Here is a 26,206-nt window from a genome sequence, read left to right on the forward strand (position 1 = left end):
CACTCGATCACTGCTACTCTAAACTTCCGCAATGCACGCACGACCCTCCCCCACACTTCCTTCGGCAAATCCGACCACGACTCAATTTTGCTCCTACCGTCCTACACGCAGGAACTAAAACAGGATGTACCCGTGATTAGAACTATTCAACGCTGGTCTGACCAATCGGAATCCACGCTTCAGAATAACATCGATTTATATGCTGATTCCGTGAGTGAGTTTATAAGGAAGCGCATCGGAGACTATTAAAACCTACCCTAACCAGAAACCATGGATAGATGGCGGTATTCGCACAAAACTGAAAGCACAACCCACTGCATTCAACAATGGAAAGATGACTGGGAATATGGACAAATATAAACGGTGTTGTTAATCCCCCCCAAGGCAATCAAACAAGCGAAATGTCGGTATAGGGACAAAGTGGAGTCGCAATTCAATGGCTTAGACACAAGACGTATGTGGCAGCGTCTACAGGCAATTACGGACAGCAAAATGAAAAACCAGCCACGTCACGGACACCGACGTCACGCTTCCAGACAAACTAAACACCTTTGCCCGCTTTGAGGATAATACCGTGCCACCGACGTGGCCTGCTACCAAGGACTGCGGGCCCTCCCTCTCCTCCTCCATGGCCGACGTAAGACATTTAAATGTGTTAACCCTCGCAAGGCTGCCAGCCCAGACGGCATCCCTAGCCGCGTCCTCCGAGCATGGCTGGTGTGTTTACGGACATATTCAATCAATCCTTATCCCAGTCTGCTGTCCCTACATGCTTCAAGATGGCCACCATTGTTCCTGTACCCAAGAAGGCAAAGGTAACTGAACTAAATGACTATCGCCCCGTACACTCACTTCTGTCATCATGAAGTGTTTGAGAGACTAGTCAAGGATCATATCACCTTACCTGCCACCCTAGACCCACTTCAGTTTGTATACCGCCCCAATAGGTCCACAGACGATGCAATCGCCATCACACTGCACACTGCCCTATCCCATCTGGACAAGAGGAATACCTATGTAAGAATGCTGTTCATCAACGACAGCTCAGCATTCAACACCATAGTACCCTCCAAGCTCATCATTAAGGTTGACGACCCAGGGTCTCAACCCTGCCCTGTGCAATTGGGCCCTGGACTTTCTGACGGGCCACCCCAGGTGGTGAAGGTAGGAAACAACATCTCCTCTTCGCTGATCCTCAACACTGGGGCCCCACAAAGGTGCATGCTCAGCCCCCTTTGTACTCCCTGTTCACCCATGACTGCATGGCCATGCACGCCTCCAACTCAATCATCGAGTTTGTAGACGACAACAGTAGTGGGCTTGATTACAATGACGAGACAGCCTACAGGGAGGAGGTAAGGGCACTCGGTGTGCTGTCAGGAAAATAACCTCTCACTCAAACTCAACAAATTGACGGGGCAGCAGTGGCGAAGGTGGAACGTTAAAAAAATATATATATTTCCTCACCGTACACATCACTGACAAACTGAAATGGTCCACCCACACAGACAGTGTGGTGAAGAAGGCGCAACAGCGCCTCTGGAACCTCCAGAGGCTAAAGAAATGTGGCTTATCACCTAAAACCCTCACAAACTTATACAGATGCACAATTGAGAGCATCCTGTCGGGCTGTATCACCGCCTGGTATGGCAACTGCACCGCCCACAACCGCAAGGCTCTCCAGAGGGTGGTGCGGTTTGCACTATGCATCACCGGGGGTAAACTACCTGCTCCCCAGGACACCTACACCACCCGATGTCACAGGAAGGCCAAAAAGATCATGAAGGACAACCACCACCTGAGCCACTGCCTGTTCACCCCGCCATCATCCAGAAGGCGAGGTCAGTACAGGTGCATCAAAACAGGGGCCGAGAGACCAGAGAAACAGCTTCTATCATAAGGCCTTCAGACTGTTAAACAGCCATCAATGACACAGAGAGGCTGTTGACACTTTAATAAATGGATCACTAGTCACTTTAATAATGGCACTTTAATAATGTTTACTTACACATGGTTAGCAGATGTTAATGCGAGTGTATGTGACCAATACAATTTGATTTCAATAGTCTTGAGAGTTATTGGATGGAGAAATGCACGTAACATTCTCTCTCTCTCTCTCTGTGGTGTTGCAGCTTGGAGGCCAGCCCGCCGGGCCAGAATGCACCTCTCTGCAGTGTCCTTCCCAGTGCCACCCCCGGTCTACCAGAGTCCATGACAGTGGGTGAGTGTGTGTGGTATACTAAACATGTGTTTTAAGAAGGGAATTCAGTATGATGAGAATTATTTTATTCAACCAGGAGATGGCACTGTTAATTCAGTATCGGTGTGCCCTGTGTGTACTCAAACTGTAGTCTCCAGTTTACAGGACTGAAACAGAACGGTACCCTCAGAAAATCATGTCTTCTTTGATAGATCTCATTTCTCTATACAACACACACCAGTCATCCACATTTCTTCTGCTCTATTGTCTTTCAAAACTTCCGGGAATATAAAATGCCCTGAACCAGTCAACCGTTTACACGCTGTCTGTGTTTTTCGCCTCTAGGACGTGATTTGTGTAATTCTCTAAAGCTTAGCAGAGGTTAGCCCCGCTGATGCTCATATTGATATGTGTTTCCTGTGTGTGGATCTCACCAAGCCTGTAATGTTAGTCAGGGTATCAGGGCTGGGGATCCAAGTGTGACGGTCTGCCTTTAAGCACTGTGGAAGACCCACAGTCACGTCTAAAGTTGTAACTCACGTCTATAGTCAAACACTCAAAAGATTAGCAGCTCTCAAAAGAGGAGTACTGTGTGTGTGTGTGTGTGTGTATAGATAGAGAACATTGTGTGCAGTATAAAGAACATAAGCCAAGGTCCACCATTATGTTAACGCCTGCCACACACACACTATACAGCTCGTTAATGGACCGGTGCTATTTTCCTGTGGTGAACGCATGGTTATCGTAAATGTTCCACATATCTGGAGCAGTGATGTGGAGTTGGGAGCTCCAGATATAATGGTTCTGTCCTCTCCTCCTCTAGCGCCCATCTTCATCCTCCTTTTCTTCACCTCAACCAGCCACTTAGCCGAGGCTTTGCCTTTTGAAATGCGTCCGGGGCCAAAACACGCTCCACTTCTAAGCTTCGTGGCTGTTGATAGCCAACAGCTGATCTGTATAATTTATTTGCTTATAATTGAGTAAATACTTTGGTATTCATAAGGCCTTGGCACTTGCCACTTTTTCCATAGCACTGCACTGAGAGAAGTAGGTCTATGTATTAGCCTATATCCGTCATGTGAGTAAAGAGCTGTGCTGTGACTGTATGGTGTGTATGTATCTGGGCCGCGGTGCTATTTCAGTAGCATGGCTGGTCCCATGCTCATGTCAAGACTATTCAACTATATTCTAATGGGGGCCAGATTTGAAAAAGGTATAGGGGGCAATACATTTTTCTTCATGGGATTACTAAAACCGGTATTAAAAAAACAATGCAAAGACACAATTATGATGTTTTATAAAGCACTTTTATTCAAATCAAATGTTGCTAAAAGTTCATTTTAAGTGCTTTAAGATTGGCCTAATTCATTGCGTACATTTCTTTAAATAATGTAACACATTTGTACACCGTTGACCTGCATCACATAAATTTCTACTTTCCAGTCCGTTTTATCTTTTGTTTTTATTTACACATGGGAAACCTTTTATGCATGGCATATCTCAGCTGACCAGCATCACATTCTGTTCCATTTTCCATTTCTTTATCATTTAAAACTTCTTTTTTTTTTACACACAGAAACCTTTTATCTCAGTTGACTAGTTTTTGTGGAGGGCTCTCTACCCCTGCATCAGTAGAGAATGGGTCCCTATAATAAACTGCACCACCTCTGTAGGGACTTAAACTCATCAAATCTCGTTGCAAAGTTAGCTTTCAGTTTATCTAGAAACTCCAACATTATGGGATTGATCTGTGCTGATGATGACTGAATAAAATTGTGTAGGGAAAGGGAGTGTTTTGTTTGGGCTCATCAGAGGGGGAAATAACACACTTCAATTTCAGTCATGTCAATAACTGTTTTATCCCTCCCTTAGTTTATTTGTATTTTTACAGGGACAGTGCACATTTTAATCAACCTTTCAGTAAAAGTGACTGTTTTAGGCAGCTGGCTAATTTTCAACCGCAGTCCCTGGGCCGTTATTAAAAACAATAAAAATATTGATAAACAAGGAGCAGTGAGCACATGCAGAGCAACATAGGACAAGCAACACGTAGCACGCCGACAGACAGAGCAACATAGGACAAGCAACACGTAGCATGCCGACAGACTGAGCAACATAGGACAAGCAACACGTAGCACGACGACAGACTGAGCAACATAGGACAAGCAACACGTAGCACGCCGACAGACAGAGCAACATTAGACAAGCAACACGTGGCACGCCGACAGACAGAGCAACATAGGACAAGCAACACGTGGCACGCCGGCAGACAGAGCAACATAGGACAAGCAACACGTAGCACGCCGGCAGACAGAGCAACATAGGACAAGCAACACGTAGCACGCCGACAGACAGAGGAACATAGGACAAGCAACACGTGGCACGCCGGCAGACAGAGCAACATAGGACAAGCAACACGTGGCACGCCGGCAGACAGAGCAACATAGGACAAGCAACACGTGGCACGCCGACAGACTGAGACTTGTGGATCTGCTGCCGTGGGTTTTTCTGTTTGACTGAAGTACTAAGTGGAGGGAGGGGGCCATTAGGATCTTGAATACAAGACATGCGTCGTTGTATTGAACCAGATTTTCCCCACTCAGTAGCTCATGCTGTCTGTGGATGTAACAGTGATGTCTACTCTATCCAGCACTTTGAGAGCCTGTTGTACGCACACTGAATGGGTTTTAATGTTGTACAGCAAGCTTGGGCCCAACCAGTTAAGCAGTATGTTAAGTGGGTGAGTATCATAGCATTGAAGTCCAGTTTTGCTGCCCCTGTAGTCAACCAATTTGGTATGTATGGGAAATGAGCTAGGTTGAGTCCATTCAATGGATTGAAGATGTCACTAAATAACAAACATCTGATACTGTATCTAGAGAAACTGCTTAATGAGGAGTATGTGTTGGCTTTCTACTGACAGCTGCTCTTGACAGCACTATAACCATTGCTTAACCACCCAACATCATTATGTAAACGTTGATCAGGATACTCGGCAGACTACGAACAAGCGATGTTGCAGGCTAGATGTTGATTGGATAAAGTTTATGATAGCCATAACTTAACTCACCTCTGAGTTAAGCACAAAGCACACTGGTGTATCAGGCAGTGTAGTGATCTCATCTGCTGTGAAAAAGCTGATAGTCGGGCAGGCAGACCCTGTACCCCTGTTAGCAGCTCTGATTGGCTGTAACTTGTATGTTTGGTGACGATTGACAACAATTAATCGGTGGGACTACAGGAAAACAGATTCTCCAATTGAAGAATATTGAAAGAGGGCTCCTTTTTCGTACTAAACATCAGGTTTTTGTAAATGTTCTAAAATGTATGTTCAGAATTGATCAAAGGGCCATTCTAAATTGAATAAAAGAGCCTTATCTGGCCCGCGGGCCACCAGTTGAGTAGCCCTGCTCTATGTTCTGGACCTAACTTGTGTCGTCATGACAACGACAAGAGTTGGCTACAGGCAGCAGCACATGCAGTATGAAACCAGTTTAGTATTTCATGTATCACTCAGCTCAGTGGCACAGTAGTGGTAGTGATGAGACTTCAATATGAGCTGAGTAAAAGAAATGTGAACAATAACCACTTTTCCAGATGTATTTTTTTGCATCTGTGTGTTTGTCTGTGTTTAACGGTCTCTCATCCACAGTGGAGCTCCACCAGGCCATAGTAGCCATGATGAACAGGAAGGATGAGCTGGATGAACACAACATGTGAGTCTCCTAATGTTGATGGTATGAGTTGATCTTTGACATGTTGTGAAAAATCTAGTGGAATTTGGAGCTATGTGTATATATGTATGCAAGTTTTCTGAGACTGTGTTTTTTGTGACTGTATGGTAACAGTATTGTGTTGTCTTCCGGGACTCGAGGTCCCTGCGTAGCCTGCTGGATGGGGAGATGGAGCACTCTGCTGGGCTGAGGCAGGAGACAGACGCCCTGAGGAGACGCCTGGATGAGCTGGAGGAGAGACACACAGCCAAGGTGCAGGCTCTGGGCAGGTGGGTGCCACTGGTGGTGATTGTTCCCAACGGCAGATTCTCATGGCTCAGTTGGTTTCCTATCCCTGTGCTACAATAAATGCAGATGTTGAAGCACGGTGGCTAGGAAAAACTCCCTAGAAAGGCAGGAACCTAGGAAGAAACCTAGAGAGTAACCCGGCTCTGAGGGGTGGCCAGTCCTCTTCTGGCTGTGATTTTAAAGAGTTCATGGCCATTAAGTCCAGATCGTTCATAGATGACCAGCAGGGTCATATAATAATCACAGTGGTTGTAGAGGGTGCAACAGGTCAGCACCTCAGGAGTTAACGTCAGTTGGCTTTTCATAGCTGAGCATTCAGAGGTTGAGAGAGGGTCGAAAACAGCAGGTCCGGGACAAGGTAGCATGTCCAGTGAACAGGTCAGGGCTCCATAGGCAGAACAGTGGACCATTGGTGGTTAGAAAAGGAAAAACATGGATCTCAATGGAAACGGTCTTTAGAAGTTCAATATGAGCAAGTGTGTTTTTTGGGTGGCGTCTTAAGTGTATGAGTTGAGTATGCTGCGAAGTGCACTTTTAACATTTGAGCCACTTAGTCACACTTCTTTAGTGTTCTATCTTAGCCAGCCCAGTTCTTCCACCTCGCTACACTTTTAAGCCAAACAGGAACTCCAGCCAGCCACTCACACCCAAGTGCTATCCTCCACCCAAATCTGGCCTGATCTGATCAATAGTCTCTAAAAATACTGGAATTGGTAAGTAAGCCCTTCCTGTGTGTGTCTAACAAAGCCCCATGGATGTGAGCTGGACTAAGATCCTCTCATAGATTTACCCACATTGATTCATCACAGCGAGAGGAGTGAGTACTGGTCTGGTTAAGATGTGGGCCGCACACTGACTGAAGCAATGCTTCTGACACGCATGTATGTAACGCTGACTGACTGAAGCAATGCTTCTGACACGAATGTTCAGTGGGGCAAAAAAGTATTTAGTCACCCACCAATTGTGCAAGTTCTCCCACTTAAAAAGATGAGAGGGCTGTAATTTTCATCATAGGTACACTTCAACTATGACAGACAAAATGAGAAAAAAAATCCAGAAAATCACATTGTAGGATTTTTAATGAATTTATTTGCAAATTATGGTGGAAAATAATTTTGACCCCACGGGGTGAGATCTTGCGTGGAGCCCCAGATCGAGGGAGATTATCAGTGGTCTTGTATGTCTTCCATTTCCTAATAATTGCTCCCACAGTTGATTTCTTCAAACCAAGCTGCTTACATATTGCAGATTCAGTCTTCCCAGCCTGGTGCAGGTCTACAATTTTATTTCTGGTGTCCTTTGACAGCTCTTTAGTCTTGGCCATAGTGGAGTTTGGAGTGTGACTGTTTAAGGTTGTGGACAGGTGTCTTTTATACTGATAGCAAGTTCAAACAGGTGCCATTAATACAGGTAACGAGTGGAGGACAGAGGAGCCTCTTAAAGAAGTTACAGGTCTGTGAGAGCCAGAAATCTTGCTTGTTTGTAGGTGACCAAATACTTATTTTCCACCATAATTTGCAAATAAATTCATTTAAAATCCTACAATGTGATTTTCTGGATTTTTTTCTCATTTTGTCTGTCATAGTTGAAGTGTACCTATGATGAGAATTCCAGGCCTCTCTTATCTTTTTAAGTGGGAGAACATCCACAATTGGTTGCTGACTAAATACTTTTTTGCCCCACTGTATGTAACACTGACTGAAGCAATGCTTCTGACAGGCATGTATGTAACGCTGACTGACTGAAGCAATGCTTCTGACAGGCATGTATGTAGCGCTGGCTGACTGAAGCAATGCTTCTGACACGCATGTATGTAACGCTGACTGACTGAAGCAATGCTTCTGACACGCATGTATGTAACGCTGACTGACTGAAGCAATGCTTCTGACACATGTATGTAACGCTGACTGACTGAAGCAATGCTTCTGACACACGTATGTAATGCTGACTGACTGAAGCAATGCTTCTGACACACATGTATGTAACGCTGGCTGACTGAAGCAATGCTTCTGACACGCATGTATGTAACGCTGACTGACTGAAGCAATGCTTCTGACACGCATGTATGTAACGCTGACTGACTGAAGCAATGCTTCTGACACATGTATGTAACGCTGACTGACTGAAACAATACTTCTGACACACGTATGTAACGCTGGCTGACTGAAGCAATGCTTCTGACACACATGTATGTAACGCTGACTGACTGAAGCAATGCTTCTGACACACATGTATGTAACGCTGACTGACTGAAGCAATGCTTCTGACAGGCATGTATGTAACGCTGACTGACTGAAGCAATGCTTCTGACAGGCATGTATGTAACGCTGACTGAAGCAATGCTTCTGACACACATGTATGTAACGCTGGCTGACTGAAGCAATGCTTCTGACACACATGTATGTAGCGCTGGCTGACTAAAGCAATGCTTCTGACACACATGTATGTAGCGCTGGCTGACTGAAGCAATGCTTCTGACAGGCATGTATGTAACGCTGACTGACTGAAGCAATGCTTCTGACACATGTATGTAGCGCTGGCTGACTGAAGCAATGCTTCTGACACACATGTATGTAGCGCTGGCTGACTGAAGCAATGCTTCTGACAGGCATGTATGGCTGGCTGACTGAGGCAATGCTTCTGACACACGTATGTAATGCTGACTGACTGAGGCACATGTTTTCAAGCACACACGGACGCAGAGAAAGCCTATTCCCTACCAGCATGGAGCTCGGGCTGTTCTTCCAGTGATGTTAGCAGAGCAGAAATGAGATCTCACCCAGGAAGGCGGCTGGGAAGGCGGCCAGGAGAGAGTGGGCCTGGCCAAAGAGACACTGGTCCTCTGCTCGGTTTGGAGGAAACACACACTGAGAGATTATTCTTTCTTCTTACTTGGCACTGAGCGTTTCCTGAAGGTGGTTGAGAATGGGATATTGATGTACTGTAAAGACCCCTCCTAAGGTTTGGGTGGTTTTAATGTAGTTGTTGAGAGGATTTTAGTTGTTTTGCTGCTTTGTGAAGTCAATTATCTTGCTGTCTCAAGGGGCTACTGTACAGTTGAAGCTCCCACTTGTAACAGTCTTCTACTCTGCTCTGTCTGCCTACTGTGCTGTGGGCACAGAGGATGGTTTATGAAAGGAAAACCACAGTAAATGTTTGAAGTATTGTTTGTCGAGCCTCTAAATGGCACTCAGGAGTATTAGATGTAGACGTCCTGTATTTTATCCTCTGAGTGTTTTACTGTAATGTTTTCTCAAACTGGGGCAGGTTTATACTCCTGTTTTTTACTGTCAAATCCAAATCAAACCTCTGGGACTGCAATCCCAGAAGCCTTCAGTAGAGGTCAAACAGGAAGTTGTGGAAACTCTTCCTGCCTCTTACTCTTTCTGATATATGGACTTTTCTTCTCTCAGCTGATCCAATTTCACTAATGGGCTTATAGACCGTCCATTTTGACCGAGATGTTTGGGTGGAATACCCCCATGTGGAATATCCCCAAACTCCCTCAACGACACATGCCGGTTGTACAATACACAGCAAAGTTAGTGCTGTAGGATGCCTTTGAAACTTTCAGGGATACTTGTAATGCAGAATGATGAGCCCATATAAAAAGGACTGTCTGGGACATATTCTCCAGTTCCAGTTGCCAGTCTGTTTCTGTTCAGGGAATTGAATCTGGACAGATGCTGTAGATTTGGGTGTGGCTTGTGTAAGAACACATCCCTACATTATCCTCCTAGGTCGTTCTCTACATTGTCTTTTCTTCAGTGACACCTTCATTACTTCACTACTCTATAGCACAATAGATGGCTACACATACTCTCACTGTACAAAACATTAGGAACACCTTTCTAACATAGGGGGTGGTACTCATTTGCCCTCAGAACAGCCTCAATTCATCTGGGCATGGACTCTACAAGGTGTTGAAAGCTTTCCACAGCGATGCTGACCCATGTTGACTTCAATGCTTTCCATAGTTGTGTCAAGTTGGCTGGTTGTTGTTTGGGTGGTGGACCATTCTTGATACACAGGAAACTGTTGGGCATGAAAAACCCAGCAGCATTGCAGTTCTTGACATGAACCGGTGCACCTGGCACCTACTTCCATACTCCGTTCAAAGGCACTTCAATTTTGCCCATTCACCCTCTGAATGGCACACACACACAATCCATGTGTCAAGGTCTGCCTATGTCGATACATTTTCACGTCGATACAGTGCGATCCGTGTGCACTGTTGGCCAGAGAACTGATCTGCCTGCCTGCCTGCTCCCTGCCTGCCCTGCTCTGTCTCTCCCATTCTGGTACAGGTACCCTTGCCACCCTCTCTATCCCCGGAGCTTTGCTCACCTACATCATACGCATACATCGCTGACTTTTTATTGATCTGTGGTTGGACTATTTGATTAGTGACTCTTAGGGCAATAAATAAAAACAAACATGTTGCTGTTGTTCATGTTGCTGTTGTCTACCCTTGGCTTTTACAATGTTGGCCATACTTTTAGAGCCCGTTGCTCTGTGAATAAGGAAATATATGACTGTTTCTCCCTCGAGTTTTGTGAGAAACCCCACTCTTGCTCCGGAAGTGCACGTGAGAACTATGCACATTTCTCTCAAACAATATGTGAGAAATCTGACTCTTGCGCTTACATGTCAGGACTGTTCTGTTGGTACTTAACCACGTCTCTGGACTTCATACAACTCCTGAAATATGTGTCTTTAAAGACTCTGGTGACTATGGATTGTTGTTCAAGTGCTGTCTGTCAATCCAAATGTTGTAACCCTCGATCTAGACTTGCCATCATCTTGCTGCTTCTATTGTCTGGAAATGTGCGATCTAACCCAGGTCCTGACATTCTTACCCCTGCCCAATTAAGTAGTCAGAGTTGCCTGAAGTTTTTGCATATGAGTGTAAGAAGTCTTCTGCCGAAGCTTGATTTTGTGAATATATGGACAACAGCTGCCGACCCTGATGTATTTATGCTTTCTGAAAAATGTCTCAAAAAAATATATTACAGACTAAAATATTGGCATAATTGGTTAGAATGTTTTTCGTACAAATCGTAAATCTAAGGGTGGTGGTGTTGCTATACATGTATAAGACAAGTTCTCAGTGGTTGTTCTGACTTCTGTTACTAAACCTAAGCAACTTGAAAATCTGTCTTTGAACCTAAACCGTGGCTCATTTTTAAATATTGTTGTATCTTGCTGTTATAGACCTCCATCTGCACTGTTGGCTCTCTGGATTGTATTTTCAAATTGTTTTCACAGAATGTCAATTCTGAGTTTGTCCTGATGGGTGATCTGAATCAGGACTGGCTAACATCTCGCTCTGATCAATTTAAAATTCTATGCAGTACCTTTAATCTCACTCAGATTGTCAACAGGGTAACTAGGTTGAATATAAAATGTCCTCTTTGATCTTAACCAATACTCATCGTTTTAACGCTTCTGGTATTTTTGCAAATGACATAAGTGATCACTGTGCTATTGCCTGTGTGTGAGATGGTAAAATTCCTAAGAAATCTCCAAGTGTCATTATGAAAAGAAACCTAGAAACGGTTTGATATTCAAGGTTTTTTGCATGATGTATCTAGCATTGAATGGAATTAATCTCTGATGTTGAACTAGCCTTTTCTTACTTCCACAACGCATTCCAGGATGTATGTAATAGGCCCCTTTAAAAAAAAAAAAAAAAGAATTAAGGGCAGAGAGAACCCTTGATTTACTAAGGAACTTACTAAAATCATAAGGAAACAAAATGCTATGTAGGCTAAAGCAAGAGGGTCTGGTTCAGGAGATTATTGGATAGCTTTTAAACATCTTCCAAATATGGGTGTGGCTATGATCTGTAAATTGAAAGCAGGCCACTACCTGAAATCTACTTCAGATAATCTAAATAATCCATCAACATTTTGGCAAGTAGTGGAAGGTTTGGAGTGCAAAAAAGATACACAGCTTCCCAAACAATTGTTGGTCGACATACAGATTGTAACTGAGAGAACCTTCATTCTGAAAGCCTTGAATCATGTTTTAGATGCAGGCAGTTTATTTGAAAAGGTCATAGGTATAATTGACCTCCCTATGCATTTACCTGACACCCCTGTGTAGTCCTTCACCAGGTTCCCCTTTTCATCCTTCTCTGTTTCAGAAGAATGCAAAACCCTGAAATAAATTGATGGAAAAAATCCCCTGGCCCTGATGAACTATACCCTTGCTTCCTACACCTAGCTGCAGACATCATTGCTCCCCCTTAACATGTATTTTTAACCTCACGCTTGATGTAAAGGAAATCCCCAAGTTATGAAAATCTGCTTTTGTACTGCCTCTCCTGAAAGGTGGAGATCCTTCGCTACTTGACAACTATCGACTCATATCAAAATTGTCTGTACTGTCAAAGGTACTGGAGTCCTTAGTTAGTAGGCAGCTAAAGGTACTGGAGTCCTTAGTTAGTAGGCAGCTAAAGGCCTACCTCCAAGAAAACAACATCTTAAATGGAATGCGAATCAGGTTTTAGGTCTGGCCACAGCACTGTTTCAGCAACATTGACGGTTTTAAATGACATCCACTGTGCTCTTGACAAGAAGTTACATTGTCTGTCTTTATTGATTTGTCGAAGGTATTTGACACTGTGGACCATGCTGTGTTAGTGCAAAGGTTAAAATGTTGTGGAACTACTGGTCATGCTCTAGATTGGTTTATAAATTACATATCAAATCGTACACGATGTGTAATAGTGGATGGTTATAAATCTTCATAGAGGTGTGCTCAGGTGTTCCGCAAGGTTTTTTTTGGGCCCACTGTTGTTCATTTTGTATATCAACAACATTGGGGATATTATTGAAACAGCGGATATTCATTTTTATGCAGATACTGTTCTTTATTCAAGTGGTAGTAGTTTATATTTAGCTTTTGAAGATGACCAAAGAGCATTTATCATACAACAGAATCTGTATGATTTTAAAGATGATTCTAAATTAGTGTAAAACAAATTGCATGGTATTTTCAAATGCCAGGCATGTTACTAATCATGTCATTGCTACGTTGGCTGGACATACTATAGAGCAAGTCAAACTGTACAAATATTTGGGTGTGTGGGTTGATGATAAGCTGAGCTTCACTGTGCATGTAGAGAACTTGATAAGGAAGCTCAAGCTGAGAATAGGTTTTTATTACTGGCGTAAGGCTTGATTTTCTTTGGAGGCCAGGAAGGAGCTGGTACGATGTACATTACTGACAGTTTTAGGTGTGTGTGTGTGTGTGCAGTCCTCAAACACTACCCTGAGTGCACTTGATTCAGTGTATCATGTAGCCCTCAGATTCATTACAAATTAAAAATGTCTAACACAGCATTTTGATCCCTACGGTGCTGTTGGCTGGTCATCATTGACATTGTGTAGGCTTAAATACTGGTATACACTGATTTATAAGGCCATATTGGGTAAAATGCCAATTTCTCTGTTTTTTAATCAGGTCGGTAAATAAATATCAATTACGGTCCCATTCTCATTTGCTTCTGACAGTACCAAAAATTAGAACAGGTCATGGTAGAAATAGTTTTAGTTACTCAGCTGGTCCTGAAATTCTCTCCTGAACATTTAAAAATCTAGTTTCGTTGGTGGAGTTTAAACACTTGATCGATGTAAATATCATAGAAGAGTGTAATTGTCTTTTAGTACAGCTGTTTTTTAGTTGTTTATAGTTTTGTTTAATGTTGTGTTAGTGAATGTAAGTTGTTTTGTCTGAAACCTTGTTCCCTCTGCTGCTATTGGACCAGGTCTCTCTTGGAAAAGAGATGTTATCTCAATGAGAATCCTGTATAAATAAAGGTCAAATAAAACAAATATAATGGAAAGAGCAGGTGTTCTTAATGTTTTGTACACTCAGTGTAGCTCTACTGCATAGACACACTGCCAATAGTTTGCTCTTATTAAATAGATATGCATGTCTGTCTATATGGCGTGCATGCTCCCGTCCCGCCACAGGAGTCGCTAGAGCGCGATGAGACAAGGACGTCCAAACCTTCCCCTAACCCAGACGACGCTGGGCCAATTGTGCACCGCCTTATGGGTTCTCCCAATCATGGCCAGTTTTGATACAGCCTGGAATCGAACCTAGGTCGGTAGTGACGCCTCTAGCACTGAGAATGCAGTGCCTTAGACTGCTGCGCTACTCTGGAGCCCTGGCATACACTGGTCTGCACAATACTCTATAATGTCAAAGTGGCAAGCCTAAATATGTTCAGGAGTACAAATGTGCTTAACAATTCACACAAGAAGTTGCACGGACTCACTGTGTGCAATAATATTGTTTAACATGATTTTTTAATGACTACCTAATCTCCGTACCGCACACAATTATCTGCAAGGTTCCTCAGTCGAACAGTGAATTTCAAGCACAGATTCAACTACAAAGACCAGGGAGGTTTTCCAATGCCTTGCAAAGAAGAGCACCTATATGTAGATGTGTAAAAATAAATACACTGCTCAAAAAAATAAAGGGAACACTTAAACAACACAATGTAACTCCAAGTCAATCACACTTCTGTGAAATCAAACTGTCCACTTAGGAAGCAACACTGATTGACAATAAATTTCACATGCTGTTGTGCAAATGGAATAGACAACAGGTGGAAATTATAGGCAATTAGCAAGACACCCCCAATAAAGGAGTGGTTCTGCAGGTGGTGACCACAGACCACTTCTCAGTTCCTATGCTTCCTGGCTGATGTTTTGGTCACTTTTGAATGCTGGCGGTGCTTTCACTCTAGTGGTAGCATGAGACGGAGTCTACAACCCACACAAGTGGCTCAGGTAGTGCAGCTCATCCAGGATGGCACATCAATGCGAGCTGTGGCAAGAAGGTTTGCTGTGTCTGTCAGCATGGTGTCCAGAGCATAGAGGCGCTACCAGGAGACAGGCCAGTACATCAGGAGACGTGGAGGAGGCCGTAGGAGGGCAACAACCCAGCAGCAGGACCGCTACCTCCGCCTTTATGCAAGGAGGAGCAGGAGGAACACTGCCAGAGCCCTGCAAAATGACCTCCAGCAGGCCACAAATGTGCATGTGTCTGCTCAAACGGTCAGAAACAGACTCCATGAGGGTGGTATGAGGGCCCGACGTCCACAGGTGGGGGTTGTGCTTACAGCCCAACACCGTGCAGGACGTTTGGCATTTGCCAGAGAACACAAAGATTGGCAAATTCGCCACTGACGCCCTGTGCTCTTCACAGATGAAAGCAGGTTCACACTGAGCACATGTGACAGAGTTTGGAGACGCCGTGGAGAACGTTCTGCTGCCTACAACATCCTCCAGCATGACCGGTTTGGCGGTGGGTCAGTCATGGTGTGGGGTGGCATTTCTTTGGGGGGCCGCACAGCCCTCCATGTGCTCGCCAGAGGTAGCCTGACTGCCATTAGGTACCGAGATGAGATCCTCAGACCCCTTGTGAGACCATATGCTGGTGCGGTTGGCCCTGGGTTCCTCCTAATGCAAGACAATGCTAGACCTCATGTGGCTGGAGTGTGTCAGCAGTTCCTGCAAGAGGAAGGCATTGATGCTATGGACTGGCCCGCCCGTTCCCCAGACCTGAATCCAATTGAGCACATCTGGGACATCATGTCTCGCTCCATCCACCAATGTCACGTTGCACCACAGACTGTCCAGGAGTTGGCAGATGCTTTAGTCCAGGTCTGGGAGGAGATCCCTCAGGAGACCATCCGCCACCTCATCAGGAGCATGCCCAGGCGTTGTAGGGAGGTCATACAGGCACGTGGAGGCCACACACACTACTGAGCCTCATTTTGACTTGTTTTAAGGACATTACATCAAAGTTGGATCAGCCTGTAGTGTGGTTTTCCACTTTAATTTTGAGTGTGACTCCAAAGCCAGACCTCTATGGGTTGATCAATTTCATTTCCATTGATCATTTTTGTGATTTTGTTGTCAGCACATTCAACTATGTAAAGAAAAAAAGTATTTAATAAGAATATTTCATTCATTCAGATCTAGGATGTGTTATTTTAGTGTTCACTTCATTTTTTTGAGCAGTGTAAAACAGACATTGAATATTCCTTTGAGCATGATTAAGTTATTAATTATATTTTGAATGGTGTATAATACACCCAGTCACTACAAAGATACAGGCCTGCTGCCTAATTCAATTGCCGGAGAGGAAGGAAACTGCTCAAGGATTTCACCATGAGGCCAATGGTGACTTTTTAAAACAGAGTTTAATGGCTGAAAGGAGAAAACTGAGGATGGATAAACAACATTATACTTAGTCCACAATACTAACCTAAATTACAGAGCGAAAAGAAAAACTCCTTGTTAATTCTTCTGTGGATTTTTTTTATATGGCAGTTAGCAACCAAATGTAAGGTGCGTTATCGCCACCAACTGGACTGCAGTGTGGACCTCATTCATCTCTCAATCACCCACATGAGTATATGCTTGTAAAAACCAATGAGTAGAGAGGCGCAGCGCGTCAAGCCTCTAAAATGGAACCAGGTTCTAAGTTCTAACCAAGTTCTATTTCAGTGCCTGGCTATGCAGACACCTGTTGAGACACCAGCAGTTTGGAAGAAATGATTGAATAACATGTACTGTTTGTGTACATTTATTTTGCAATGCACACAACGAGGGTGGTCGGTCTGGTTAGTGTGTAAAACAAAAAATATGTAGTAAAGATAAAGGAGCTATATATTTTAAAATAAGATAATCTTTGATAACTAACAGTCACCAATAAAAAGTAGACGGTCAGAGAGAATCTGTTATAGTCACGAAGCCATGGCAAAATGTGTAGAATTACAGGAAATTCTGTGGTTAAAATCTTAGGGAAAACATTAACCGCGCGCGCCCATGCGGGAATACTAACCTGCCTTTTTCATAGCAGGAGGGCACATTTGGAGTGATCAATAAGACACACCTGAGCTGTGGAATCACCTCCCTTGCCTCTGGAATGCCAGACATTTATTACCTTTAATTAAATCGCACCGGAATTGTGTCTCGGCTTGCCAACTCTGATAACAACGGCCCTATCGTCCCTCCGAGAGCTCATCAGCCGGCTTTTTTTGATCTCCTGTCCCGGGTGTCCTTTGTGGGGTGGAATGGGAGGCGATAAGCAGGGTACAACGAGAGCGGGCAAGGAAGGGCAGGGGTTGTTGTTGTTAACAGCACTGTAATTCTCTTATATTCTGATTTCCCCCCAAAACCAACAGTAAGTGTCCTTGTAAGAGGCCTTGTAAACACACGTACCGCTACACACACTTCTTCTGAGCATACACACGCTTGCGCCTCCTTCATGCATAGAGTCTGTAGTGACAGTAAACAATCACATGAAACCTGTAGGGCTGCATGTATAATCCTGCTTCAGAGTTGGGGTTTAGAAGGCTGTAAGCCTTGAGGTTTACACACTTACTGGTCCAGTCTGATGCGCTTTCTCTCTCTCTGGGCCTTGATTATGTGTTTGTCTGTGTCTGCAGAGAGAACGAGGTCCTCAAGGTCCAGCTGAAGAAATACGTGGGGGCTGTTCAGATGCTGAAGAGAGAGGGGAGCCAGGGCAATGACACCGGTAAGACACCACGCACGCACTCTCGCACAATGCTCCGTATTTAAACAGGGCAGGAAAAATGTATTCTCTTATGGATGACAAGGTCAGTGTTGAGCCACCACTTAAGGATGTAGTAAGTGAATAATAAGCCTGGTTTGAGACATGCCTTTATGAAACATAATTAGTCCCCCCCCCCTTCGTTACTTAGTAATTTTGGGGAATTTGGATTAAAGTGGCTTTCTCTCCTGTTGCTTGGGGATATATCCACGCTGTGCAAAGGGTACAGATATAAGACTGTAATATCAAAGGCAAACGGAATGGACATGGCAATTTAGGGAGACAGAATGCCTAATGACATTTTGGGGGTAGAGACTGTGCTTATCAGTACTGATCTCGGTTTCTGTGCACACTATCTCCCTCCGACAGGGTTTTGACTAGATGGGATACAGCTTTTGTCAGATTTGACTTTTCACAGCAAGATGACGCCGTCAGACATGGCAGCTCTGCTTCTAGCGCCTAAGCAATGTTGCATTTTTATTTTTGTGTTATATTTCTTACATTATTATATGCAGCCGGAAATAACTTTTGGATATCAGAGCGGCGGTAACTCACCAGCATTACGAACAGGAATACGACTTTCCCGAATTAGAACCTTTGTTCGTACACACCAGGGCAATTTAACTTATCCCAGAGGCTGTTCCAAGACACCACCGGCAGAAAATAAGTATTCGGAGTGGACTTCTAGTCCGACTCAGGAGGCAGGCCATCCACCGCTTCCGAGTATATTACTCCCTAATGTTCAGTCTCTGGACAATAAAGTAGACGAGCTCAGGGTGAGGATCTCCTTCCAGAGAGACATCAAGGACTGTACCATACTCTGTTTCATGGAATCATGGCTCTCAGGATATACTGTCCCAATCCATACAGCTAGCTGGGTTCTCAGTTCATCGCGCAGACAGAAATAAAGAACTCACCGGGAAGAAAGGTGGGGATGTATGTTTCATGATTAACTGCTCATGGTGTAATTGTGATAACATACAGAAATTATTTTATTTACCCGACCTAGAACGCTTCAATCAAATGCTGACCATGTTACCTTCCAAGAGAATTCTCCTGTTAGTCACAGCCGTGAAAATTCCCCCTCATGCCGATACCATGACGGCCCTCAAGGAACTACTTTGGACTTCATGCAAACTGGGATCCACATATCCTGAGGCGACATTTATTGTAGCTGGGTATTTTAACAAAGCAAATTAGAGGAAAAAACAACCAAAGTTTTATCAACACATTGACTGTAGTACTCAATTAGGAAAACCATTCGATAACTGCTACTCGCCTTTTCAAGACGCCTACAAGGACCTCCCCCGCCCTCCCAAATCAGATCACGACTCCATTTTACTCCTCCCTTGGCTAGATGGCAGCTTTCGCAAAACTGAAAGCGCTAACCAACGCATTGAACCATAGCAAAGTGACTGGGAATATGGTTGAATACAAGCAGTGTAGTTATTCCCTCCGTAAGGCAATCAAACAGGCAAAACGTCAGTACAGAGACCAAGTGGAATCGCAATTCAACGGTTCAGAAATGAGACGTTTGTGGCAGGGTCTACAGACGATCATAGATTACAAAGGGAAATCCAGCCATGTCGTGGACACCGTCTTGCTCCCAGACAAGCTAAACACCTTCGCCCGTTTTGAGGATAACACAGTGCCACCGACGCGGCCCGCTCCCAAGGACTGTGGGCTCGTGTTCTCCGTGGCCGACCATAAGTCATTTAAGGCCTGCCTTACAACAGGCCTACAAGCCCTCAGTCCAGCCTCTCTCAGCATATTGCGGACAGTCTGAGCACTGATGGCGGGATTGTGCGTTCCTGGTGTATCTCGGGCAGTTGTTTCCATCCTGTACCTGTCCCGCAGGTGTGATGTTCGGATCTACCGATCCTGTGCAGGTGTTACACGTGGTCTGCCACTGCGAGGACGATCGGCTGTCCGTCCTGTCTCCCTGTAGTGCTGTCTTAGGCATCTCACAGTACGAAAATGTATTGCCCCGTCCTGTCTCTCTGTAGCTCTATCTTAGGCGTCTCACAGTACGGACATTGCAATTTATTGCCTTGGCCACATCTGCAGTCCTCATGCCTCCTTGCAGCATGCCTAAAGCACGTTCACGCAGATGAGCAAGGGACCCTGGGCATCTTTCTTTTGGTGTTTTTCAGAGTCAGTAGAAAGGCCTCTTAGTGTCTTAATTGCCTACCGTCTGTATGCTGTTAGTGTCTTAAAGACCGTTCCACAGGTACATGTTCATGAATTGTTTATGGTTCATTGAACAAGCATGGAAAACAGTGTTTAAACCCTTTACAATGAAGATCTGTAAAGTTATTTGGATTTTTACTAATTATCTTTGAAAGACAGGGTCCTGAAAAAGGGACGTTTCTTTTTTTGCTTTTTATCCGTGTGTGAGCAATAACATTTGATTTGATTTGAATGTATGCAGCAGGTTAGGATTATTTAAATAGCAGGTTAGGAAATGTATTTTACGTTAGGAAAAGAGTTTAAAATATTTATACTTTTGACATTCATTTGACAAGCTTTATCCCTTCTAGCCATGACCCTCCTACAGAGACAGGAATTCTCATCAGGCACTGTGTGGGACACCTTTAAGGCACAGAGAAGCCGAGGATATCAGGAGCATTGCTTTTGTGTAAGTGTCAAATATACATGGCCAGGATTGGAAGTCTGTCAATCTAATTGACAGAACTCCTGCGTGGGGGTAATACTTTTTATTCTAGTTTATTGGTTTGAATGTAATGTTTTTTATTTGACTTGGCTTCTGGCACTACTTAAGAGGAAACATGCACACAAGGGTTAGAAAAACATCCCAGACACGTTGCATCTCATCTCTCAGGTCTCAGCAATGACTCTAGCAGTCAGTCGTCAAATCTCCAACATGGATGTTTTTGTCTACGGTGACACACAGAGCAATGCTCTGGGACACTGACAACGTGGAATAATGAATGGATTTCCGGAAGGCTGTAGAATCCTGACAAGAGTTTCCACACTAATTAAGGGCCTCGGCACATCCGCCGCCTTGTGAATTACCCACAATCCTCCTCAGCCTTTCATGGTCCCCAGTGGAGTCAGGCCACACAGTGTACATAGTGACGCTCTTGATGTAAATATCCCAATTTGCTTTTCCCTTGTTCTCTTTCGCCTGTTCTTCTCCCTCTCTTTGTGCATCTGTCTCTGTCTGTCTAAAGTGTAGAAGACAGGCATACTAAATCCCTTTTACATCTGAGTCTAAATGATTTCCACCTGCATCCCTTCAGTCCCTATTGCTAATGATGTGCCATACTCCATCAGGCTTTGGTGTTGAGTTGCAGCTGAAAGAGACGACAGGGGAAACACTGAATTGATACACAAGCGCTACAATGCATGCTTTGTTTCATCATGTCCTGTCAGCGCTGTTTGCCTGATCATCGCACAGCCTTTTGAAACTCCTCTAATGATACTGCTCAATACAGATGTGATCTTCTGAACGCAGCTCAGGCAGAGACAGGCTACTAACAACCCCTCTGAAACAGCTTTCCGCTCTGGATAAACTCCAACGCTGTTTTCTCTTCCCTCCTCCTGACGTCTCGTCTATCCACGTTTGTTTGGATTGTCCCCAGCTGTTGTCACAGATTGGGGGGGTGTGTGTGTTACGGTGTCTGTTATTGCTGTGTGACTGACTGAATGTGGTGTGATGGGAAAGTACAGCAAACTGTTCCCATGTATATCATTATGTATGGTTATGGGATGAGTCAGCGTATGGTATTATTAGTACGGTGTATATTCTCTTGTGATATACTTCAATTTCTGAGTTTGCAATAAATATGAATACACACACTGTATTTCTATACAGAATGTTTAGCTTCGCTCCCTGTAGACTTGAGAGATGCAACATTTTTGCAGTGATTCCCCAAACTTTCAAGTACCAAATGCAATCAAGTAAGCAAAATCCAGTACTAATAAACCGTGAAACAGTGGTCACAAAGGCATGGTAAATGGGGGTCAACTTTCTCTGGCCGTAGATCAGGATTCAAGCTCCTTCATTTAATCTTTTTGATTATTTTCTTCCTTCCTGTTTACATTTAGCACATTCATCTGAAATTCATATTTCCTCCTTTTCTCCTAAATTTGATTCAGGCTCTCTCTGACCCCTGCTAAATGAGTCTATTAAATTCATATTTCCTCCTTTTCTCCTGAATTTGATTCAGGCTCTCTCTGACCCCTGCTAAATGAGTCTATTAAAGCGTCTCACTTCATACACTTTAATACGGCGGTGATTAAAAAACGAATCAACACATAGTGGAGTCGTCACTTCTCCTCCTCATTTGACAGACACAGACATGCTACCTAATGAGTGAAGCGACCAGCAGCATTTTCCACCTATGCGACTCAGGCTGCCAGAGAAATTTTAATAACACCATGTTACTAATTCATTACACACACACACTGACGTATTTATCAGTCCTTCCTCAGAGCCGTAGGGTCAGCAGCAGCCGTTGTGGTGTTTGTGTGCGCCCACGTATGTGTAATGGTGTTTATGGTTACTAATGTCAGCTCCTGGAGGTTGGGATGGGACGAGTGTTTATTAAACAGAAGGTGTGTGTGTAGGTGAGACTGGGGTTTGTGCCACAGCCGTGGAGCCAGTGGTGTGGAGTGTGTGTGTGTGTGTGTTTTATGAGTAGGTGTGTATCTGGTTGTCTATTTTGCTTGGATAGGTCTTCATCAAACAGATAGTTTTTGTATTTGGTAGTTGCGAGAAGAGAGTTGAGGCTGGTTTATTAAACCAGAAGGTGTGAACGTTGGGGTGTGTCTGTGAACGTTGGGGTGTGTGTGTCTGTGAAAGTTGGGGGGGGGTCGTTTGGGGGGGTGTCTGAGCGTTTTGTGGGGTGTCTAAGCATTGGGGTGTGAGAGGCTCTTTTCCTTTTTTAACCAGCTGGTGTGTGTTACCTGGGTGAAGGGGTGTGAAAGACTGATGAGCCCAGATGGTCAGCAAGAAGGGGGCGGAGCAGCAGGTCTCATCACCTAATCAACGATCACATCTGCCTCATAATGTACTGCACCACCCCACCTGACCAATCTCATAAAGGGCTTCAGTAAAGGTGAGGGGGCAGAAGGGATGGCTGAGGGGGGACATGATGGAAGGTCAGGGGATGGCTGAGGGGAGATGGAGGGTCAGGGGATGGCAGAGGGGATGAGATGATGGAAGGTCAAGGGATGGCTGAGGGGAGAGATGATGGAGGGTCAAGGGATGGCTGAGGGGAGAGATGGAGGGTCAAGGGATGGCTGAGGGGAGATGATGGAGGGTCAAGGGATGGCTGAGGGGAGATGATGGAAGGTCAGGGGATGGCTGAGGGGAGAGATGATGGAGGGTCAGGGGATGGCTGAGGGGAGAGATGATGGAGGGTCAGGGGATGGCTGAGGGGAGATGGAGGGTCAGGGGATGGCAGAGGGGATGAGATGATGGAAGGTCAAGGCATGGCTGAGGGGAGAGATGATGGAGGGTCAAGGGATGGCTGAGGGGAGAGATGATGGAGGGTTAAGGGATAGCTGAGGGGAGAGATGATGGAGGGTCAAGGGATGGCTGAGGGGAGATGATGGAGGGTCAAGGGATGGCTGAGGGGAGATGATGGAGGGTCAGGGGATGGCTGAGGGGAGATGATGGAGGGTCAGGGGATGGCTGAGGGGAGATGGAGGGTCAGGGGATGGCTGAGGGGAGATGGAGGGTCAGGGGATGGCTGAGGGGAGATGATGGAGGGTCAGGGGATGGCTGAGGGGAGATGGAGGGTCAGGGGATGGCAGAGGGGATGAGATGATGGAAGTCCAAGGGATGGCTGAGGGGAGAGATGATGGAGGGTCAAGGGATGGCTGAGGGGAGAGATGATGGAGGGTCAAGGGATGGCTGAGGGGAGAGATGATGGAGGGTCAGGGGATGGCTGAGGGGAGAGATGATGGAGGGTCAGGGGATGGCTGAGGGGAGAGATGATGGAGGGTCAGGGGATGGCTGAGGGGAGAGATGATGGAGGGTCAGGGGATGGCTGAGGGGAGAGATGATGGAGGGTCAGGGGATGGCTGAGGGGAGATGATGGAGGGTCAAGGGATGGCTGAGGGGAGATGATGGAGGGTCAAGGGATGGCTGAGGGGAGATGATGGAGGGTCAGGGGATGGCTGAGGGGGGAGATGATGGAGGGTCAGGGGATGGCTGAGGGGGGAGATGATGGAGGGTGAGAGGAGGGATTCAGGCTTCTGCAGGGAAACCCACATGAAGGGATTACATCTGGCTCCAGTCTAGTGTATTAAAAGGGTAGTCAGTAATTTACTGCATGACTGCCCAGACTGATAAAACACACAGCTCCTATTGATACTGCAGAGGAGAGGAGGGCGAAACACTATTCACCTATTGCTGCTCTTTTGACCCTATGATCACTCGGCTACACAGCTCCACTGTATTCACATCCAACCATACCATTGTCTGTACATTACGCCCTGAATCTTTTCTACCACATTCAGAAATCTGCTCCTTTTAATCTCTGTCCCCAACGCACTAGACAACCAGTTCTTATAGCCTTTAGCCATACCCTTATTCTACTCCTCCTCTGTTCCTCTGGTGATGTAGAGGTTAAACCAGGCCCTGTAGCCCCCAGTTCCACTCCTATTCCCCAGGCGCTATCATTTGTTGACTTCTGTAACCGTAAAAGCCTTGGTTTCATGCATGTCAACATCAGAAGCCTCCTCCCTAAATTTGTTTTATTCACTGCTTTAGCACGCTCCGCCAATCCTAATGTCCTAGCCGTTTCTGAATCCTGGCTTAGGAAGGCTACAAAAAATGCTGATATTTCCATCCCCAACTACAACATTTTCCACCAAAATAGAACTGTCAAAGGGGGTGGAGTTGCAATCTACTGCAGAGACAGCCTGCAGAGTTCTGTCATGCTATTCAGGTCTGTGCCCAAACAGTTTGAGCCTCTACTTTTAAAAATCCACCTTTCCAGAAATAAGTGTCTGTTGCCGCTTGTTATAAACCCCCCTCAGCCCCCAGCTGTGCCCTGGACACCATATGTGAATTGATTGCCCCCCCCCATTTATCTTCAGAGTTTGTACTGTTAGGTGACATGAACTGGGATATGCTTAACATCACGGCCGTCCTACAATCTAAGCTAGATGCCCTCAATCTCACACAAATGATCAAGGAACCTACCAGGTACAACCCTAAATCCGTAAACACGGGCACTCTCATAGATATCATCCTGACCAACCTGCCCTCTAAATACACCTCTGCTGTCTTCAACCAGTATCTCAGTGATCACTGCCTCATTTCCTGCGTCTGTAATGGGTCCGCGGTCAAACGACCACCCCTCATCACTGTCAAATGCTCCCTAAAACACTTCAGCGAGCAGGCCTTTCTAATCGACCTGGCCCGGGTATCCTGGAAGGATATTGACCTCATCCCGTCAGTTGAGGATGCCTGGTCATTCTTTAAAAGTAACTTCCTCACCATCTTAGATAAGCATGCTCTGTTCAAAAAATGCAGAACTAAGAACAGATATAGCCCTTGGTTCACTCCAGACCTGACTGCCCTCGACCAGCACAAAAACATCCTGTGGTGAACTGCAATAGCATCGAATAGTCCCCGCGATATTCAACTGTTCAGGGAAGTCAGGAACCAATACACGCAGTCAGTCAGGAAAGCAAAGGCCAGCTTTTTCAAGTAGAAATTTGCATCCTGTAGCTCTAACGCCAAAAAGTTCTGGGACACTAAAGTCCATGGAGAACAAGAGCACCTCCTCCCAGCTGCCCACTGCACTGAGGCTAGGTAACACGGTCCCCACCGATAAATCCATGATAATCGAAAACTTCAACAAGCATTTCTCAATGGCTGGCCATGCCTTCCTCCTGGCTACTCCAACCTTGGCCAATAGCCCCCCCCCCCCCCACTCGCAGCTACTCGCCCAAGTCTCCCCAGCCTCTCCTTTACCCAAATCCAGATAGCAGATGTTCTGAAAGAGCTGCAAAACCTGGACCCATACAAATCAACTGGGCTTGACAATCTGGACCCTCTATTTCTGAAACTATCTGCCGCCGTTGTCGCAATCCCTATTACCAGCCTGTTCAACCTCTCTTTCGTATCGTCTGAGATCCCCAAGGATTGGAAAGCTGCCGCGTTCATCCCCCTCTTCAAAGGGGGAGACACCCTGGACCCAAACTGTTACAGACCTATATCCATCCTGCCCTGCCTATCTAAGGTCTTCGAAAGCCAAGTTAACAAACAGATCACTGACCATCTCGAATCCCACCGTACCTTCTCCGCTGTGCAATCCGGTTTCCGAGCCGGTCACGGGTGCACCTCAGCCACGCTCAAGGTACTAAACGATATCATAACCGCCATCGATAAAGGACA

At 45.3% G+C, this 26,206-nt stretch overlaps 1 protein-coding gene across 1 annotated transcript in view; it reads left to right on the top strand.

The window, feature by feature from the left end:
• LOC139381540 (sorting nexin-29-like) overlaps window positions 1–26,206 on the top strand; it is a 156,394-nt gene that overhangs the window by 15,620 nt on the left and 114,568 nt on the right. The window contains exons 11-14 of the mRNA XM_071125164.1: window positions 2,133–2,221; window positions 5,853–5,916; window positions 6,075–6,203; window positions 17,702–17,790. Of these exons, the coding sequence (XP_070981265.1) occupies window positions 2,133–2,221; window positions 5,853–5,916; window positions 6,075–6,203; window positions 17,702–17,790 (371 nt within the window). The remainder of the gene's footprint in view (window positions 1–2,132; window positions 2,222–5,852; window positions 5,917–6,074; window positions 6,204–17,701; window positions 17,791–26,206) is intronic.

Source organism: Oncorhynchus clarkii, chromosome 23 (genome assembly GCF_045791955.1).
Source record: "Oncorhynchus clarkii lewisi isolate Uvic-CL-2024 chromosome 23, UVic_Ocla_1.0, whole genome shotgun sequence".
Taxonomy (NCBI): Eukaryota; Metazoa; Chordata; class Actinopteri; order Salmoniformes; family Salmonidae; genus Oncorhynchus; species Oncorhynchus clarkii.